The sequence below is a fragment of the Bos taurus genome, chromosome 8 (genome assembly GCF_002263795.3).
Source record: "Bos taurus isolate L1 Dominette 01449 registration number 42190680 breed Hereford chromosome 8, ARS-UCD2.0, whole genome shotgun sequence".
Classification (NCBI taxonomy): Eukaryota; Metazoa; Chordata; class Mammalia; order Artiodactyla; family Bovidae; genus Bos; species Bos taurus.
Genome location: NC_037335.1, coordinates 103,430,442 through 103,451,985, shown reverse-complemented (window position 1 = coordinate 103,451,985; position 21,544 = coordinate 103,430,442). Strand labels below are relative to the sequence as shown.

At 54.3% G+C, this 21,544-nt stretch overlaps 1 protein-coding gene and 1 non-coding gene across 4 annotated transcripts in view; both read right to left on the bottom strand.

Annotated features, from left to right (window-relative positions):
- The window catches only part of COL27A1 (collagen type XXVII alpha 1 chain), a 153,262-nt gene that overhangs the window by 85,057 nt on the left and 46,661 nt on the right, over positions 1-21,544 (bottom strand). For all 3 annotated transcript variants that reach the window (XM_059889056.1, NM_001206680.1, XM_059889057.1), the window contains 7 exon segments: positions 18,750-18,794; positions 18,056-18,109; positions 17,583-17,627; positions 14,289-14,342; positions 13,355-13,399; positions 4,430-4,483; positions 2,125-2,169 (listed from right to left, as the gene is read on the bottom strand). In XM_059889056.1, the coding sequence (XP_059745039.1) occupies positions 2,125-2,169; positions 4,430-4,483; positions 13,355-13,399; positions 14,289-14,342; positions 17,583-17,627; positions 18,056-18,109; positions 18,750-18,794 (342 nt within the window).
- MIR455 (microRNA mir-455) lies at positions 14,500-14,588 on the bottom strand. Its single transcript, NR_030964.1, has one exon. It is a non-coding gene; the product is annotated as a microRNA mir-455 (primary transcript).

Sequence of the window (21,544 nt, the reverse complement as noted above, 5' to 3'; positions counted from 1 at the left end):
TGAAATCTTTCTCAATGCAGCATTCTAAATGGCTGCTGTTCTGTGCTGTGCTTAGTGGCTCAGTCGTGTTCGACTCTTTGTGACTCTATGGACTGTAGTCCACCAGGCTTCTCTGTCCATGGAATTCTCCAGGCAAGAATACTGGAGTGGGTTGCCATTCCCTTCTCCAAGGGATCTTCCCAACCCAGGGATTGAATCTGGGTTTCCTGCATTGCAGGCAGATTCTTTACTGGCTGAGCCACCAGGGAAGCCCTAGTATATAAAACACTACTACTACTAGTGAATCACTACTTATTAACAGTAATTATTTTACTATTAATTAACAAGTAGTAGTAATAAAATCATTATTATGATTATTAATAAATTTATTATTATTATTACTAGTGCTTCTTGAGTGCTTACTATGTACTTCTTGCTGTTGTCCAGTTGCTAAGTTGTGTCTGACTCTTTGTGAGCCCATGGACAGCAGCACGCCAGGCTTCCCTGATCATCACCATCTCCAGGACTTTCCTCAAACTCAAGTCCACTGAGTTGGTGATGCCATCCAACCATCTCATCCTTTGTTGTCCCCTTCTCCTCCTGCTTTCAATCTTTCTCAGCATCAGTACTAGGCAATTTATATGTACTAGTTTCCCTGAATCCTCACAGTACTCTCCCAAGTTAGGGACTGATATTATTCCCATTTTAAAGATGAAGAAACTGAGGCACAGGAGGCTTAGAAAATGTGCTCAGAATTGCAATTAAAAGAGTGATGGAGCTAGGACTTGAACCCAAGTAACCTGGCTCTAGACTGGTCTGGGTATATATGGGGTCCTAACAAGAGTGAGCGTAAAGATCCCATCTGACAGAGTGGATCCCTGAGGCTCGGGAAGTGAGCCTGTAACTGAAGACCACAGAGCCCAGAGGAAGTGAGGCCAGGCTCTGTACACAGGTTGATCGGACCTCCACTCCTCACCCTGCCCTGGCTGTGCTCTCGCCTACCTGAGCAGGAGCACATTGCCCATGGGAGCCTCTGGGCCTTCTTCCCAGGACTGATCTTCCCTGAACAATGGGGCTCCCCAATTCTCCAGGGCCTTCACCAGCCTCCCTCTCGATAGAATGTCTCTGCACAGTGGCTGGAGTAGCCAAAGCTGGCAGTCCATTTGTCAAACCCCGCAACAGTCTCCTTATATGAGACTCAAACCCCACAAGATATATCCCAAAGAACAGAAGAGAGGGCCATCAGACCCTGAGGGAAGCTCCTAGACTTATTTCCTAGACTCGGGCCTGTCACTGGCCTTCGGGCCTGGGCCCAAGGTCAGGGCTCACCCTCCGGAGGTCTACCGGGGAGCCCCGGTTTTGGTTGATAGCACCACTCCACAAAGCTACCCCAGCCTGGATGGAGTCAGAAGTCAGATTGCTTTCCACCTCCCTGGTACAGGCCTCTCTCAGTCCTGGGCACATCAAGAGATAGTAACAAGAAATAACATTTTAAAATAAAAGCAATATTTTCCACTAACTGCAAATTTACTGAGTGCTAGACCTTGTACCAAAGATAGTACAAGAGTGCCTTGTTTAATCCTCACAGCCCTCCCAAGAGGAGTCTACCATCATACCCATTTTACAGATGAAGAACTAAGGCTCAGGGAGGGTAAGTGACTTGACCCAGGTCACACAGCCTGGCTATGGCAGAACTGGGACTTGACCTCAGGTGGTCTGGCTCCAAAGTCAGTGTTCTGAAAAGGATGGAGAAGATTGTCCAGGGTGGTCCAGAGCCCCAGCTCCTCTGCTAGTCACTTCCTTTGTCTGGACCTGAAGCACCTCATCTGTTGGATGGGCACACTACCACCTGCCCAGACCTTGCTGCAGAGCAGCAGACAGGCAGCAGGCGTCAAAGTGCATGGCCTCTCATGCTCCAAACCCTTCCCCACTTGAGTAATGGAGAAAGGGGCTCAGAGAAGGTTGGTGATCCACCTGAGGCCACACAGCATGGCTTTCCTCCCTTAGGCCCTGGCCCGACTGCCCTGTCCTGCTCTCCCAGCTCCTCCAGGGAGGAGATGAGGAGGAGCCTTTTCAGCAGGACTTGTGGCTCGTTCCCCACACTCTCCCTCCTGGCCATTCTCCTCCAGGCATCTGTGTACTTACAATGAGGCCGGGGACTCCTGGGGGCCCTGGCAGGCCCAGTTCTCCCTGCAAAGAAAGAGAGACCAAGGTGGTTACTTGCTCTGTGTCCCTCCAGGCCACACCCTCCACCCCATCCTCCGTGTGGGCCCCTGGTAGAATCGTTCGGAGCTGAACATTTTTTGTTCCTGACTCTCCTGAGCCTGGCCTGGAGTTTGGATGAGAACTTCCTCCTTCTTCATCAGCTTTCCAAATCTGTAAAGTGGGGAGGTTGGATTTCTAATCCAGCACCTTCCAGCGGCAGGTGTGAGGATGGGCAGAATCCTGACTGTGACAATAAAGATGGGCAGGATGCCTGGCCCACAAGATCTCATTGCATCCTCACCTTACGGATGGCAAAACTTAGGCTCCAAGGTCAGGCAACTGTCCCAAGGTCAAGGACAAGGAAATAACAAGGGGGTGAGGACACCAAGCCGAGATCTACCTGGCCGGCCTCCCTCCATTTCTCAGCCAGAAGATACTGGGGGCCTTGAGCGAACCCCCGATCCCCCCAGTAGAAAGAGGCTCTCAGGGTCCACTCCCAAGGGCCTCTGAGAGGCTGGGAGCTCTCGCCTGGGAGTTGGGAGACACAGCCATGTGTGGGCAAAGTTTGTTTTCCAGATCTCTAAAAATGGCCCTTCAGTTGCTTGCACCAGAAAAGACAGGTAGAGGGGATTGGATCAAATTCAAAATGCAAAAGTGGGAATAAAAATAGGCTCTAGAAATGGTGATTATGAATCACCAACATCCTCCGGGGGGTTGTCTTCCTTCATCTGTGCAATCAGATGGGATGTCATTACTACAGCCACGGAGAAGAGGAAGAGGGGGTGAGGGGTAGCCTTGGCTTTTAAAGTGAAGGATCTGACACTCGGGAAAGGGAAGGGACTTGTTCAAGGCCACTCGATTATGCAGCAGAGCCGGGACAAGTCATCAGGCCCTCTTCCTACTCCTCTGGACCAAAAGTACAGAGTCATCCCTCCCCAAGGACACTTCCAGGACGACGTCACCTATTATGTTAATAGTGGTTAATCCGGTGACTGGTACGCTGAAGGAAAAACTCTGGTTTCCCACTTCTGACCCCTTGCCAGTGCTCTTTCCTACACCTGGAATGCCGCCCTACCACCTCTTTCCTCATCCCAATTCCAATGCCATCTTCCCCAGGAGTCATCTCTGCTTCATTCTCCCGCCTCCATAGCACCTGTGACCTCTCTGATCCCACATGGCTCACTTCACCTCGTGCAATGGACTAGGGAGATGGCCATGAGCTCCTCCAGGGCAGGAACAGGCCCCATCATTACCCACTCTTTCCAACCCCTCCATCCAGTGAAAACCCAGTACCTCCCTGCCCTCTCGCACTGCATTCTCACAACACCTCTCTGAGACTGGCGGATCTGCCATTGGATCCCTGTCATTTACAGATGAGGAAACTGAGATCCAGACAGGGCAACTGATTTGTCCAAGCTTCCACGCCTGGCAAGGGGTGCAGAAGGATCCGAACCCAGACCCACCTGGCTCTGAGGCCAGGGCTTCAGGTCCCCGGGGAGCCTGGGAGTTAGCCCCAAAATGGGTGAGGCTCAAGGAGCATTTGTGGAATTAAAACAAGCCATATCAGGTGCTGACTATGGATCTAGCAGCCACCTCTGCTGAGGGCACGGCTGGGCACAGCTGCGCAGACGGGAAGCCCCAGGACAGATGGGGGCACACGGCAGATGTGCGAAAGAGCCCTGGACATGCTCTGTACTTCCAGGCAGAGAACATGCTTTCCCACCACTGGAGCTGGAGCCTCAGACGGGAAGGGAGAGGCGGGCTCAGCTCCCCAGGGCAGGCTGACCTGGCTCCCTGACGGGCCTCGATTATTTACAAACTCTATAAACATGCCTATGCTGGAGATTGCTTTAGAACTCAGCTCTTCCCTCCATACAGGGCCTGCAAACCATCTGCTCCCCCAGGCTGCTGCCGTCCCATAAACATTTCTGGGACTTTGTAAGATGGTAGTGGCCCTGGATTCCCCAGCAGGAAGTGACCCATGAACCTTCCTGACTCCTTGAGGATGGGACATAGCCTAGGGCTTTGGGACCTGGGGCTCAGTGGGCTGGAGGGCTCTCCTGGAGTGGGGTGGGGTGGCTCAAAGGCCATCCATAGTAGACAGAAGCCAGGAAATAAGGAAAATCATGCAGTTCACCCAGGAGCACCCAGCTTACGGGTGACCTAAAAGCTTAGTGTCCTAAAACCTGCTGTGTGCTTGTTCCTAATCTCTTTCCTGTTCCCCAAAAAGATGTGAAATACTTACAGGGTTTCCATCCAGTCCTGGAGGGCCTCTTTCCCCAAAGTCTCCAGGAAACCCCTGAGGGCATGAGAGAGAGCAAATATCTGCAGATTAGTGTGTATACCTGTGGGTGGCTTGGATCTAGACCCCCAGGGGACACAGGACACGTCCATGCAGTCTCACTCGCTGGTTCCAGGATCTGGGCAGGCTCTGCAGTCCTGAGTCACCTCGGGCCCTCAACAAACATCCTCCCCTCGCCGGCCCCCAATAAAGAACTTCCCAAGGACTGGCAGAATGGCCAGGGAGCACTCTTTTCATGTTCTCTGAGTGTCAGAAAAGAGTACCCAGCTTCCTGGCACATAAAGGCCAGTCCCCAAGCTAAGACTTCCCTGGTGGCTATCAGTGAAGAATCCACCTACAATGCAGGGGACCCAAGTTTGATCTCTGGGTCGAGAAGATCCCCCGGAGAAGGAAATAGCCAGCCACTCTAGTATTCTTGCCTGGAAATTCCATGGACAGAGGAGCCTGGTGGGCTACAGACTATAGAGTCGTATATGACTTAGCAACTGAACTTCCACCAGGCTGAGACTTGGTCCTGATGGAGCGGGGGCTGGGGGCGGGGGGGCGGGTCAGGAAGGTCTAGGCCTCCACCAGTCACTGACTTGCTGAGAATTTTGAGTCATGCCTTTCCCCGTGAGCTTCAGTTTCCCCATGGGTCCAAGCAGGAGAGGCTTCTGCAGCATTTCCCAGCCCTGACCTTCTGCAATTTCTGTGATGTGCTCTTTAAAAGCTAACCTGTGGAATCATGATCCTCATTTTACAGATGAAGAAAGTGAGGCTCTTCAAGGGCAGGTGTCAAGGTCATAGAGTCACATGGACAGGGAATACGGGCACCACGGCCGCAGGTGAGTTTCGGCAGCCAAGAAAAACCAGGCGGCCTGGTGCGGGCAGGTCTGGCCCTCTCGCCCCCGCCCTGACCCCTTCTCCACACTCTCTGGGGAGACAGGCAGCTGGAAAAACATCAGCTGTGGAGAAGCTTCTCGGAGCCGAGGAGGAGGGGACAGCTCCATTCTACTTCAAAAGGAAAAGAAAGTCCCTGAGCTTGGAATTCAGGGAAACCTGTTCTCCTCTCCTTGAATTCAAATCACTGTTTTTCCAGGGAAATTTAATAAAAAAACAAAGCACATGTTTCTCTGACCAAGAGGAGGCCTGAGCTGTTCAAACAGTCAAGATTCTTCACGGAGGATAATTTATTTCTGGTTTCTGAAGCCACTGGGGGAATCCAGAAAGTAGATTAAACTAAAAAGACCAAAGACAAAAACAAAACCCAAGCCAATTACAAAGTCTAAACTGGCTGAGCAAAGAGACCTTGAAGCGTGTGTGCATCTGGGCCTTCGTCCTGCCCTGCCCAGAACACTATTCCCCTCAAATCCCTCCTCTGCCAGGAAACCCTAGTGGACCAGGAGGGAAGGTGTTGATATGGACCCTGTAGGAGGCGTGGCTTCATTCTGACACCCAAAGGAGGAAACGAGGACACATTAAAGAGATCTGGGCCAAGCCAGTGGCTTTGACATTCGCCCTTGAGGGGAAGGTTATTGGTCCATTTAACAGATGGGGAAATTGAGGCTCAGAGAGAGAAATGTCACCTCACCAAAGACAAAAACCAAGTCTGTGGCAGAGCTGAGCCCAGGTCCCACCTCTCTCAACTCTGCCATGTTTGTATGAGCTGAGTATGGGCACATCCTGGCATGCAGAAGCTGCTCGAATGTGTGCCTGACTGAATTTAGAGAGTGGTAAAGGTAGGCGTGTGTGTGTGTGTGTGTGTGTGTGTGTGTTTGTGCATGCATGTGCACATGAGCATGCCCCTCCAGATCAAGTTTTCATGGGGCTACATCTGACCCTATCTAAGATGCTTCTTCCCACATCCTTAGGGTCCCCCTGGAAAATTTCAATCCAGCCCCACTTGGGCATGCTATAAGGTAGAGAGCTGTCTCATCTCCTGGGGCAGGAGATCTCAGCTGGGCGAGTAGTGGGCAGCGGAGGCTCCTGAAGGCACTTGAGCCACCACCTCTGACCTTGGAGGATGCAGCTGGGGGCTTGGCAAGACAGAGGACAATCCCTCAGGTGACAAGGTGGGATGCTGTCTAGCCGGACACCTGGCTGACTTCACAAGGCAGGGTTTGGGGAGTCGATGCTGTGCTCTCCAGATCCAGGGTCTGGAGACAGCCTGGAGACTTAGCTGGGCTCACCCCCAGGTGGGCTATGTGACTACAGGCAGACCCTCACTTGACCCACTGTCCTCTCAGGCTGGGGGAGTGCTCTCTGAGAACCCTTCAGCTTGGCCCATCCCTTAGACGAAGCCTGGAAGGGAGGAGCAGGAATGCCCCCGGGACCCTGCCACCAGCCCCATCACCTCAGGAAGAGAAGACAGTGTGACAGCACTCTCCAGGCATCAATCCTGGCTGAGATGCCCAACATGTTCACACGCGGAAGCCACCAGACAGGTTCAAACCCATGCGTCTGCAGTCAGGGCCATGCTGGGCTGGCTCAGGGACTCCTCTCAGATCCAGGTGCCAGGCCAGCTTCCCCCATGAGGCTTTAGAACCAAAGCAACCGGATGGCAACCCTCCACCACCCGCGGGCCTCTCTGAGCCTCGGTTTTCTCTGCTGTACAATCGGGGTCCTGAGAGTTTGAGCCAAGATGCTGGATGGAGGGCGAGTCCCTGCCGGCACGTGGAGGCAGCAGCGATGTGGGGGCACCTCTCTGAGGCTTAAGCCAAGACTAGACCATCAGAATCAACGGTCAAAAACCCAAAGAGAGGCACTTATGCGGAGAAAATGCAGCCCAAGGAGAGCCAGTGGCTGATGATGGTGTGGTGACAGCAATAAGAGAAGCAGCTTATACAGAGGACCTATTATTGGCCCCATTTTCGAGATGAGGAAACTGAGGTCCAAGGCTAATAGGGAACTTGTCTGAAGTCACACAGCTATGGAATAGCAGAACTGGGGTCTGAACTCAAGCAGTCTGACTCCAGAGCCCATTCTCTTGGCTGCGAATCAACAGTGAGTACACAGAATGGGCTAGAGCAAGCCTGTAGCCTCTCAAAGGTGCCTGAGAGCCCTGGGCTAACACATAAGAGGGAATGGCATTGCCAAGGCTCAGGACTGGTTCTGGTTCTCTGCTGTGCTCAGCCGCCTCAATACCCAGCCCTGTATCCACCTTTTCTTGCTTTCTTCAGAGCCAAGGAGATGACCTAGAAATCTAGGGTAATTAAGAACACAATAATCCAAAAAAGGGCTTCCCTGGTGGCTCAGACAGTAAAGAATCTGCCTGCAGTGTGGGAGACCTGGGTTGGATCCTTGGGTTGGGAAGATCCCCTGGAGGAGGGCATGGCAACCCACTCCAGTATTCTTGCCTGGAGAATCCCATGGACAGAGGAGCCTAGCCTACAGACCATGGGGTCACAAAGAGTCAAACACGACTGAGTGACTAAGCAGAGCACAATCAGAAAAAAGATAGGGCTTTAAAAGAGCTGGAACTGGCATCCAGATCTGCGACTGGAATAATCATAGATGGTCTAAGATGGAAAGACCCTAGCTGTTCTTGGCATTCAGCACCTCATTCGTCAGTGGAGAAACTGAGGCCCAGAACCTGCCCAAGGCCCCCTCACCTTGCTAGCTTGCCACACCCCTCCACCGCTGAGCAACACATCCCAGTTCCGACACTTGCCCAGGGCCCTGATGCTTGATCCAAGGGGTCCCAGAGAAGTGGCGGTGGAGCGGAATGTGCACCACCACCTCCACCCTGCTTGCTTCTCCCCCTCTGGCCGCGCCCGCCCGTGCATAGCGCACACTAACAGCCCGGCCGATGGCGGGACCTTCCTCCGCAGGCCTGAGCTCCCGGCTACAGCAAGCTGGCCCGTGGCCCAAGAAATGAGCTTGGCGCCCTGCCGGGCCCCAGCCACGTGGTCTCCCCACTTCCCCAGGTCAGGCCCCCCTGGGGAACTGAATGCTTCGTACTTTGGGCAGAACAAGGCCCAGGAGGAGACAGAACCAGGATCCAGGGCGAGACTCCACATTCTCTCTTGGCTACGGCAGTTCAGAGGAACAGATGCCCCAACAGGGACAGTTCTCATAACCACATCTGTGGCAGAATGCCAGAGGCTGAGGAGGTCTCCGAGGGCCATCTTCTCTGCCCCCTCCCTCCAGCCAGTGTCTACACCGACGGCCTGCTCCAGAAGCTGAGACGTCGGGGAGGGGATGCCTGCAGTCTCCAGGATCAGAAGTCCTGCTATGTCTTGAAGACTCAGCTCTCTGGCCTGTGAGATGGTCAGTCCTGCCCCACCCACCTGACAACTCACCTGCCCAGCTTCCCCTGCGCTAAGGAAGAAGTGAGATACTTGCAATCCAGTCTCTGGTAACATTAGGCCTTGCTGCTGCTGCTAAGTCGCTTCAGTCGTGTCGGACTCTGTGCGACCCCACAGACAGCAGCCCACCAGGCTTCCCCCTCCCTGGGATTCTCCAGGCAACATTAGGCCTTAGCCTCCAGTAAATTCTAAAATGCCATCACACGCTGGTTAAGTGCTAACAGTGGAATTCATGATAACCTCGAGGAAAAGCCTGCAGAAGAAACTTGGAGCCCTCTTTACAGGGTTTACATTCGCTAAAGTCGAGGAGCTCCTGCACAGGTTTGACAACAGCCTGTATTCTCTTCCAGAAGGTGCGTGCCCTCCGAGTGCTCCAACAGGGAAAGATTCCTTAAGATCCCAGCACCCTTTTCTCAGGACGCTGAGCACGTCTTCACCCTACCTTCTGATATCTACCCAGGAATCCACCCACAAGGAGTCGCCGCGGGGAGGAAGATGGAGGGAGGCAGGGAGAGTTCTCAGCAGGATCCCGGGGTTGCCAACAGCCCTGGGAACAGTTCCAGTTTCGGACCCTAGGGATCACACCCCCAGCTCACAGCAACACCACCGCTTAGGACCTTCAGCTGTTTTGTCCTCAGTTTCTCCACTTGGAAACCACTTTGCTCCCTGCTGCCCTCAGGCTGAAAAAGAGCTTGAAGCCAAAACTGAACTCTGTGAGAAGCCCTGTCCTGCCCCAGACAGGCATGTGGCCTTGGCCGAGTCCCAACTGTCCCTAAGCCACACACGGAGGGAACCGGAGCCAAGGCTGGACCCTTCCAGCTCTAAGCTTTAGGGTCTGCCCGCCTGACTCGCTACACAAGACCAGCCCTGGCAGGTCTGGCCAGAAGCCACGAGAGAAGCTGTGAGCAGGGGCTGGTCTTGCCAGGCATTCCAGCTGGCTCGACAGTGAAGCCAGAGTGCAAGACAAGAGGATTCACTGTGGCATCATCCTAGGCCCCATGAGAGACTGCAAGGCATGGCTCTGTCCCCAGTTGTGTCACTGCGTCATGCCCCTAACAGCCCAGGAGAAGCCTCTTCAACTCCAGCCAAGCTGGTAACATCTTATATCTGGACCCCTCCTCGGGAAACCACAACACAGGCGATGTGAGATGAGAGATGTGGAGTAAGCTTTCCTTTGGAGGCTGAAGATGGGAGCACAGAGAGGAGAGGGGTGACAGGGAAAGCACCCTGCCTGAGCACGCAAGGGTCCTGGGTTCAAGTCCCAGTTCTGCCACCAATGTGCTGTGTGACCTTGGGCGAGTTTACTGGCCGCTTTGAGCTACGTCTACTTATGCGTCTGACCAAGAGTTGGGGCCAGGTCATCACTAGGGTTCCTGCAGCTCTGATGTGCTCTGACCTCTGCTGTATTTCACAGCTCCCATCCGCAGAAGACTCCCACACAGCCTCCTGATGCTGAGCAGGCCGTATGCATGGGCCTGAGGTTTTGCTTGCTGGAGAGAAACGGACCACAACAAAATCATTGCCAGCCCTGCCAGAAATGAGGCCAGCTGCGATCTGGCATGAAGGGATTCAGCTCATTCTCCTGACATTTCCTCTTGGTAATAAGTGCCTAGAAATCGTCTGGCCCAAAGCTTTTGACCAGAAGAAAACCCATTCACAGAAGGAGCCCCCAACTCCCATCAAACGGATCAGGGGCTTAGGAGCACGTAACAGGGGGATGGCCCTAAAGACCAGGCGAGGAGTGTGTGGGCCAAGGGCGCAGTAGACTGGGAGGCCAGACAAAGGCACACACAAAGCCCAAGGGACTCAGGGATATGGACTCTATTCCATACATATTAAATCATTCTGAGGCAGACCCTGCCCATGCGCTGGCCAAGATGATTGGACCAGGGTCAAGCAGACTTTCACGGCCCTCTGGGGTATTGTGTGGCCATAGGACTCCTTGGCGGAATGGGGGTGGTTCCTCGCACCCACGCCTGACACCCCAGTGCCAGGGAACACCCATTATGGAGGGCAGGGTGGAATCTTAGGGAGTTAAAGGCACAAAGACGTGGACTGAAGAGACAGAAATGAGTTGTCTGTTACAGGGGTTGAAGTGTGGCAAGGCCTCAGAGGGTCTCTGGGTGCGTGGCTTTGAAACCTCGGTTTCCTTGCCTGGAAAATAGATAATCAATCTTACCTCAGTGAATCAGTATGAGAACCACATGTAGTGGTTCAAATGCCACGCAGGTAGCAGGGCCTCCGGGAGTGTGTGCTCAGGGACAACTACGGGTCACGTAGTCGTGTCTGACTCTTTGCGACCCCATAGACTGTAGCCCACCAGGCTCCTCTGTCCATGGAATTTTCCAGGCAAGAACACTGGAATGAGTGGCCATTTCCAACTCCAGGGGCTCTCCTGACCCAGGGGTTGAACCCGTGTCTCCTACGTCTCCTGCCTTGGCAGGTGATTTCCAGGGCTGCACTGAGACATTCTACCTGAGCCAAGGGCTCCCACTCTGTGACTGAAGCTTTGGGAAAACAGACCCAGAGAGGTCAAGCCATTGGCTTAAATTCACACAGCCCAGAGGAATCCTCAGTCACCCACAAAACTACAAATAGAAACAATAACTGCTACCATCTATTGAGTTTTTACTATGTGACAAGCACAATGACCTCATGACCTAGAAGCTATTATTCCCATTTTTCAGATGAGAAAACTGCAGTTCAGACCCAGCAGGACTCCTGCCCCGGGGCCTTTGCACCTGCTCTTCCCTCAACCTGGAAAGCTCTTCCCCACAGCAACCACAAAATTAAAAGATGTTCGCTCCATGGAAGAAAGGCTATGACAAAGCTAGACAGCATATTAAAAAGCAGAGACATTACTTTGCTGACAAAGATCCATGTAGTCAAAGCTATGGTTTTTCCAGTAGTCATGTATGGATGTGAGAGTTGGACTATAAAGAAACCTGAGCACCGAAGAATTGATGCTTTTGAACTGTGGTGTTGGGGAAGACTCTTGAGAGTCCCTTGGACAGCAAAGAGATCCCACCAGTCCATCCTCAAGGAAAGCAACCCTGAATATTCACTGGAAGGATTGAGGCTGAAGCTGAAGCTTCAGCACTTGGCTACATGATGTGAAGAGCGAACTCACTGGAAAAGACCCTGATGCTGGGAAGGATTGAGGGCAGGAGGAGAAGGACAACAGAGGATGAGATGGTTGGATGGCATCATCAACTCAATGAACATGAGTTTGAGCAAACTCAGGAGTTGGTGAAGGGCACGGAAGCCTGATATGCTGCAGTCCATGTGGTCGCAAGGAGTTCGACAGGACTGACTGAACAACAACAATTAGCCCTCAGGCACAAAAGAACGGGTGAGGTGCCCCTTCTGTCAGTTCCATGAGGTCAGGACCTGGATGTCTCTCTTCTCTGAACCCCACCCCCCGACTTGGCCCCCAGAGGGCCCAGATCCCTATACTACAACAGGTAAGGTGTCATGAACACGCATGTCAACCACAGAATCACAGTCAACCCCCTTTCTGGCCACCCTTGAGTGTTCCTGGCTCCCTTGCAGCTGCCTCTCACCTTCTAACTCCCCCACTATCCCTTCTCCATCAACCACAAACAAAGGGAGGCCCAGACCCAGAGATGAAGATGGGTCCAAGCCCAGGAGTGAACCTGTGGGGCAGCAGCAGAGAACCTTAAGCCACCAGCAGGGGCCGGGGCTGAAAGAAAGATGCTTCAGTTACAATCCTGGGTCTCCTTCGACCTGACAACGGGACCCTGGACGTATCACCCCGACTCTCAGAGCCTCAGTTTCCCCTTGTGAAAAATGAGATCGTTGGAATGAATGACTTTCCCCCAAGCGAAGATTCTAGGAATCCACTTGCGCAGCATTATTGCCAACTCGTGAACTTGAGCCAACACTGAGATCAGAGGCCCTGGACAAGAACAGAGTTAGTATCCTGGTTCCGTTGTGAAACTCTGGGCAAGTTACTTGAACTCTCTGGGCCTTGGCTTTTTCTTCCTGCCCCACAGATTCCCAAAAAAAGGGAGAAATAATTTCCTTCTACAATGGACAATCAGGGTCAGAGCTGGTGAACCGGGGTTCCTGCTGAGCCTGTCTTGTGGTCACGTCTCCGGTGGGCCTGCCCAACACCCCAGGGCCCTCTGGCCTTGTGTGTGTAGCAGTAAAACAGGTGAAACCAGCACAATACAGAGACTGAGTGTTCTCAGACACAGGAGCACAGATATCCAGTCTAGACAAGGCCCCCAGCATGGACACTCACGACCCAGACAACAGAAGCCCCCCGACACAGAACCACCTTGCAGGACAATTGCTGGACGCACTGAGAAGCACCATCCCAGAAGGGCCCAGAGTCCTCAGAAGCCCCCAGCCCCAGCTGTGCAGCAGCCACTCAAGTGTTCTGGCAGCAGGACCCGAGGCCCAGACAGCCCCCCATTCCTGCCCACACACTCAAAGCAGAGCAGGGCGGAGCAGAGAGAAGCGAAGAATGCCCAGGCCATGGGTGGACGGGCCACATGGCCAGTGGGAGGTCAGGTTCACCCATAGAATCTGCGTAATAGACACGGAAAATCTTTACCGGCCTACCCATCTTGCCCCTCTTGCCAGGAACGCCAGGCAGACCCTGTAGAAGGAAACAGGGAAGAGATCAGGACAGGATTCCAGCAGGAGACTAACAGCATTGCTCCAAACCAGCCTCTCTTCCACCCACAAGAGGAAGTCACGGTAAGCCTGGCATCCAGTCCACATATACAACCGGCGCCAGTGATGCGCACGTTGGATGGACGGTCCTTAAATGCAGGTCCTCAGAGTAGGGGCCTGCAAGGACCTGAGCTGGGGAGGTTCCTGAGGAAAGCACCTAGGACTCTGGTATTGAGTGGATACTCAATAAATGCTCCCGCTGTTTCCCTGCAATTCTCTTTCCCCAGCTTATTGATGAGATTACAGTTGAGTCCCCAAATGTGGGCTCAGGTGGAGAGGGGACGAGCCAGTCCAGAGGCAGGTGGGGCACACCACCTCTGTCCTGGGAACTCCAGCAGCCCCGGACACACATACACAAATGAGCGTGGTGTGTTCAGGAAAGCGTCACATAACTCGTGCCTGGTGGGATCTGGTCCATAGGCCATATTGATCGGAAATTTGAAATAAGCCCACTTCTCATTTGCTGAAAGCCCTTCAGGAGCTCCTCATGCTTTCGGAACAGTCCCTCTCCTGACCTTGGTTCCTGGGGGCCATATAGCTGTGCCCGGGGGCCCCCTCCGGCCTGTCTCCCATCCACATTCCTGCCTTGCGCTCAGAGCTTTGTGCTGTTAAAACTCGCCAAGTAAGCTTCTGTCCCTGACTTTGCACGTGCTGTTCTCTGTGTCTGGAAGGCATCTGCCTCGAATTCTCCCTTAGTGGACACCTGTTTAACTCTGCGGCACCTCCTCCAGGAGGGATTCCAGAACTTTTCCAGCCTGGCCCGTGGCAGAGGGAGTGGGTGGGGGAGAGATAAACAGAGAAGGCATACTCACTCGCTCTCCATCAGACCCTGGCAGGCCGAAGAGCCCCGGGAGTCCAATGTAGCCCTAGGAAAAGAGCAGAGGGGAGGTCAGAAGGGCTGGCTGGTGGGGTGTGGCTTGCCCGGCTCGGCCCGGCCCGGCCCAGACACCCCTTGTGCACTCTGGCGCCCGGCTCCTCTTCCTTGCTGGCAGCGGTGGCGGCTCCAGTGGTTCCACGATGACATAGGCCTTGAGGCAAGTGTATATGCCCATGGACTGCATGGTGCTGGCTTCCACGATGTAGTCCAAAGGCACATACCCTCACGCCAGGGAAGGGCGCGGGCACTCGCAGGGGAAGGCCCGCCCCATGCCGGGGGCTCCTGGACCTGCTGGAAGGAAGCTCTCTGCCGGGTTAGATGCTGGGGTGGCACCAAGCCCTACCCACCCTCCCAGGGAGGCTGGCGGGCACTTGTGGCTCCTGCAATGCCTCCTTCTAGGCCTCCAAGGCTGTGCATGTGGGGCTCACATCACCCTGGACTGCCTGAGGGTGGCCGGCAGTGACAGCCGCTGCCACCCCGGCGTGCTGGCATCCTGCCAAGCACGTGTGCCACTGAGTTCAGCCCTCCCAAGGACCCTGCAGATGGCCTGTCCTCCTCCTCACTGACAAAGAAGACCCAGGCTCTGGAGAGAAAGCAGCACAGCGAGTCAGGGGTGGAGTCCGGATCGTCTGCCCTCTAGCCTCTCTCCACGCCATGCCCTCCACCAGGCATGCCCTTCCCACCCCCACGACTGCAGAACCAATGCTTTCAAGCCGGGCTCGGAGGTTCTCTCCTCTGGCTAGCATACCTGATGCCTCCAACCAGAAGCAACCTCCTCCCCTCTCCCCGGCCCCTTATTTATACCCCCTGCATGGGTGCTAAGTTGCTTCAGTGTCGTGTCTGACTCTGCGACCCCATGGACCATAGCCCACCAGGCTCCTCTGTCCAAGGGATTCTCCAGGCAAGAATACTAGAGTGGGTTGTCATTTCCTCCTCCTGGAAATCTTCCAGACCCATGGATTGAACCTGCATCTCTTGTGACTCCTGCATTGCATGTGGATTCTTAACCACTGAGCCACCAAGGAAGCCCCTATTTGTACCCCACTTAATAGATTTACCACTTTCTCTTCTGTATCTTCATTATCTTTCTCCATGTTTCATGGCCTCATTAGCCCGGGAACGTCTCCAGAGCAGGAACCTAGCCCAGGGTTCCTATCATATCTGTACTCTCTAGATGTTTGTGAAATGACTTCACTGATTGAATGGACGTGAGTTTGAGCAAACTCAGGGAGATGAAGGACGTGGAAGCCTGGCATGCTACAGTCCCTGGGGTCACAGAGTCAGACACGACTGGGCGACGGAACAACATAAGCTAACATTTACTGAGCACAAAGTATGTGCCAGACCCACTTCTCCTTCCTCTGCAAACATTTAAGGCATCTACTGTGCCCTCTGCACACCCTCAGGAGATAGGAATTATTAGTCAGCTTCCTATAGAGGTGAGATCATTTAGGCCCAGAGAGGCTAAGTGACTTGCCCAAGGTCACATGTAGCAGAATGTGGTATTTGAATTGAGGTCATCTGACTCCCAGGGCCAGGGCCCCTCTAACCACTTTGCTACCCTGCCTCCCATAAACAAGCAACCAGTGCAGACTCACAAACATTTCTCCGTCCCTAGAAGAGGTCACGAGGCCCCTTTCTTAGCATCATCTTAACAAATGATGTTTACTGACCATTCCTAGCAGGGCTTATATCCCAGATTTGCAGTGATGGGCTCAGAGAGGTCCAGAGATGTGCCCAAGCTCCCACAGCTGGTTAATGGCAGGGTAGGTCTCCAAACCAGCTGCCCGGACCCCAAGTCTGTGCTCTGCCTACTTCATAAACATAAGGCCGGTGATGGCAGGATTGGGTGGGCAGCCTGAGTGGCCCTGGCTCACCCAGGCTGCTCAGGGCGCTGTGACCCTGAAAAGGTGTGTGCCAGGGTCAGACCAGCAATCCTCTGCACACGTGACCTCTAGATGCCACAGCAAGGCAAATGGCAAGCAGCCCCAGATGTCATTAGCCTGCCTCGCTCCTCCGGTCCTCCTGGTAGATCAGAGACCTGGGGCTGAACCAGGAAGCCCTTCTCCCTCGGTTCAGGAGGCCCCTCTGGGGCCAGAGCTCGCGGGGACAGTTGGATAAAGGGAAGGAGGGGGCCCAGCTCCTAGGACAGGAGCCTCCTCAGCCCCCGTCTATCACTGCCCCGCCCCCATCACCATCATCATCATCACTGACATCATCAACACGTCCTGGGGAACTTTCCCACCTCCAGCCACTCTCCTAACACCCGCCCGTCAGGTCCAGGGATTCGGGCTGAGACTGCAGCCATAAATAGCGTTGGCTCAGGCTCGAAGGACACGTCATACCTGACCTGACCTGGCCTGACCGAGGACTCTGTGACCCACTTGCTGAGCATTCTTTAAAAGGCAGGCAGCCCAGCCCTCCAAATACCTGGGTCCTCAATCCCAGCCCCACCTTAGGCAAGCTGTGGGAACTGGGGCCCCATCATGAGCCCAGTTTCCTTGTATATAGAAGACAGGATTCCACTAGATTGCTTCTCAGTCTTCTAAACTCCGTTTTACCCCCATTCAATTCACCCAGAACTTTCTCCATTGCCCCACAACCCACCTGGGAGCCCACCTCAGCAGGATTTACACTTCCAAATTCCTAGCATCCCCCTAACCGTGCCAGGGGTAGGAATGGACATCCCTCCCACTGGAAAGATGGGCAAAGAGCCTGCTGGCTACTCAGGGCCTTGAAGGAGGGGCCGAGGAGATGCTCCATTAGCCTTCAGGCCTGGACAACATTCACTCATTGGTCAGGACTGCCTTCCCTAAAGGGTGATACCCCAGCCCTCAGCTAGGTGTAGGAGTGAGGCCTCAGAGGACTCCAGTGACAAACAAAGTGGCCCCAGCTTTGGTTCCCTACTGATTGGACTTGCTGGGGGACACAGCAAGCAAATGTGTGATTATAGCAGCTGGACTGCGGCCGAGCCTCCAGCTGACCTGTGCTGCCCAGCTGCCTGGCCGTGGAGACCAAGCTGGCTCCAGGGTTCCCCACCATGTAGCCATCCTCTGCCTCTCTGCTCTTGGGAGCACTCAGGCGGGAGGACCAAGGCCCCAGCTCCCCGAGAAGACCCTGGGTGGACACTGCAGGCTTTACAGCCCCGATCGCCCACGGGGCCCGCTGGAGGGACAGGAAATGCCCACCCGGACCCCCAGGCAGGCGGCACGTGCCAAGTCGCACTTACCCGGCTACCTTTGGGCCCAGGGTCTCCTACAGGTCCAGGCAGCCCCTGAAACACAAAAGACAGAAGGGCAAGGACATATGGAGACGTTCTAGCTGCTGCCAACAACCCAGGCCAAGTCTGTCTCCGTTGGCTTCAGCTGTCCCTCTGTATGATAGGAGTGGGGTTACACTCCTGATCTTCAAACGGAGCCCCCAGCTACCCCAGGGGCCCAAGCAGGCGGCTGGGAGAGCTTCTGGAGCCACGCTCTCACACCCCAGAACTACTCTTTGTTCTGTTTCCTCCTGAGCATCCTTGCCCTGCTGCCTTCAGAGAAGGCTCCTCAGCACAGCGCCCTGAACAGCCCTTTCCTTCAGGGCCCACCTGGCAGGTATAGCTCCTGGGCCCCCAGCCCACCGCCTCCCTCTGCCTGGGGGCACCCGTGGCCAGCTCCACACCACCACGGCCACAGAGCTTCCAGAAGCCATATACTGCACCTGCCTGCCAGGGTAACCTTTGGCCCCTGGGCTACCCTCGGGTCCTGGCTGCCCCTGCAAAGGAATAAGAGAAACATAAGGAAAGGGGAGACCCTGCCCAGCTCCAGGTCTGGAGGGCGGTGGGGGACCGGGGTTTACAATGGACAAAGAGAAGGGCAGGAATGTGAGACGAAAGGGGAGGAAGGGGAGGCCATCGGCCTGCTGGGCGCCCCCGCTAACCCACCCTCTTCCCCCAGCCCACCCTTTTGAGAAACCGGTCCGACCAGCTTGGAGGGACAAAACCCCCTGTCCTTGCAGCCCAGGAATAAAGCACTGAGGGGGCCTGGCTGGGCTCTCCCATGCTGGCAGCGGCTGATGTTTGACTTGGGCCAGGGCAGCCAAAATTCCTGCAAACCCCGTGGTGGCGTGTATAATATCCCCTAACATCGCCCGGAACAGGCCAGCTATTCATGGCGCTAACCGGAGTCCAGCGGCTCATGCCAGCACTGGGCCGGCGTGGACTCCAGCCCTTTCAGGCAGATGTGGCTGGGGGAGAGGTGGGGTCGGGTGGGGGCCCCAGCGGGATGGGAGGCAGAGCCTCCTGGCTCTGGAGCTTACTCGTGGAACCGGGCAGGGTGGGGTGGAGGCCAAGGACAGGCAGGGGGGCTGGAGCAAGGGAGGGCGAGGAGGGCGGGGCTGAGGCTGCAGCCCTCACCTGTTCTCCGGGGTGCCCCGTTGGTCCAGGATAACCCTTCTGTCCCTGCGGAGGGAAAGAAACCACTTGAGCCCAGGACCACACGTCTGGGTCCAGGGATCACAGAGGTGCGGCCTTCCCGCCTGCCTTCGCAGCACTGCAGGCGCTATGGCAGGGACGTGTGCTAGTACGCGTTTGAGAACTGCTGTCCGAGTGGAGATATGTACATCAGGCATCCTGCAGTTTCCTCTCTATCACCAGTGGTTCTTAGACCAGAAGACAGCCGGGACTGATCCCTCCTGGGGCAGGGCTTGTAAGCTGAATTAGGATACAGCAACTGGGAGAGACCGCTGCTGTTATCACCACCCTTCTTTCCAAACCCAGAGAAAAGGTAAGAACGTCCGAAGCAGGGCTGGAGGGATGTCTCAGTGATGGGCGGACAGATGAGGACCTTAAAGTCTGAGCTGTGCTCACCCACCATACAATGCTGGGATTTTTCTGTCGGAACCTTCTCACTAACCCCCTGTCAGAAAAGATCTCATACATATTGACCAATCGTGTGACCCTCAAATAGCTGCCCCCCTTCTTCCCAGTGATTCCAGCCACTATTCCAGGGGACAAGAGGCCGCTGGACTGACTGAGAAAGAGTCTGGTGACGTTTCAGTACCAACCATGTGTCCTGTTCCCACAGTCTAATTCCCGTGGTCCAAGGCCAGGTCTCCAGGTCAAGAGAATCAAAACGAGTGTGTGCCTGCAGGTGGCACTGGGGACAGCCACTTGGACTGTTTCATGAGTGTAAGGAGCTCTTTGCAGGGAAACCCCAGACTTCAAACTTCCCTAAGCTTTGGGCTGTTAGGAAACAAGACGGAGCAGGGGCTTCCGTTTCAGACAGTGTGGTGGAGATGGGGTAATCTCCATTAGATCCCCCCTTCACCGGAGCCCTGTGCTGGGTCCAGACCATCTCTGACTTACTGTGCAACCCTGGAGGGGTCACTGCCCTTCTCTGGATGTCAAATAAGGGAGTTAGAACTCCGAGGACCCTTCAGTTCTGGTGTTCTGGAACTCAGGAGTTCTAGGGCTCCCCCAGCATGTTATTCACTCAGTCGTGTCTGACTCGTTGCAACCCCATGGACTGTAGCCCACCAGGCTCCTCTGTCCATGCATTTCTCCAGGCAAGAATACTGGAGTGGGTAGCCATTGCCTTCTATAAGGGATCTTCCCAACCCAGGGATCGAACCCAGGTTTCCTGCATTGCAGGTAGAAGCCCTAGGGCTGCCCCAGGCTGGTGATTAACAAGACTCTAGACTACACACACACACACACATACGATGCCTGTGAACCCCTTCTACCCACTGTTCTTTATATCATCTCCATCCTACAGAGGAGAAAACCGAGTCTTGAAGAATGGAAGTCACTTGTCCAGAATCCCATTACTAAGGAGCAGCAGCTCAAGCTCACCACTGGGTCCTTCTGACACCGGAGGCCACACGGAGAGCCTTGCAGCCTCCCTGGGCATGTACAGTTCATGCACATCCACAAACACCCACAGGCACACACGTTTGGCACCCCCACAGACCCCTAGAAAGCGGCACTCTTTAATTATAAACAGCATCGCTCTGATCCAAGAGGTTTGGGGAGTTTACGAGCATTCCTTCTGCACCTACTCACGCCTCGAGACTGCTCAGCGTTGTGATTGCATCTCAGACCTGGGGCCCATGATCTTGATGCAGCACGGCTGGGTGAGATTCCGCCAGCATGCCATTCTTCCCCAATGGGCAAAGTGATGCAGCGGCCACAGTCAGCAGCCAGCATGCAGAGTGGGTAAGATCTCTTGTTTCAGATTAATCTGGATCCCTATCCTGCTTCCCTACTGGCTGGAGGCCTTGGGGCCCCCTCTCTGAGCCATGGTTTCATCTTGCAAAATGGGGTTCTCAGGGGTTGGCATTATAGACTGTATGATATAATGTGTGAAGCACTTAGCACCACACTGAAGTCAACGGCCCCATAAAGACCAGCTGCTGTTAGTAGCATGATCTTTATATTTCATTCATTCATGCAACAAAACATTTGCTGCACTTTCATGCTCTGGCCCCATGCTAGGCATCGGGTGAACAAGAAGACAAGATCCTTTGCCTTAACGGAATTTACAGTCTAATTAAACAGATACAAAAACAAATAAATATAAAACGTAATGTCTCAAGGATCTGCTCACATGGGGGTAGAGTCTCAGTCTTGCAAGATGAAAAAGTTCTGGAGATCGATTGCACAACAGTGTGAACATACCCAACACTGCTGGACTGCACACACAAACAGGGTTCAGATGGAAAAATGTACGTGATGTGTTTTCTCATCATCACTGAAAACGAAATTCTAAAAAAGCGATAATGTGTGGCATGTGCTATGGCGCTATGGAGAGTGCTATGGAGCGCTATGGAGAAAAGTGAGCAGAGTCAGAGGACAGAGCAGGGCCATGTTGGGCAGGGTGGTGACCGTGGCAGGCAGCGGGGCTGGACACAGGGCTGGCTCTCTGGGGAAAGGCTTCCCAGGCAGAGGGAACAATAGGGGCAGAAACCCTGAGGGAGAACGCTCTCAAGAAAGAATGAGCCCCGTGGGACTGGAGCAGAATGAGTGAGGGGTGAGTGGCAGAGTGACCAGGTGGTCAGAAAAGAAGCAGGAAGCCAGAGCATGCCAGGTGGAAAGATGGCAGGAAAGCACAGGAGGGTTTTGAGCAGGGATGTGTCATGGACAGGATGTATGACCATCATCCTTTCTCCACTTGAAGCCTGCCGATGAGAAAAAACAAGCAAAGCCTTTTC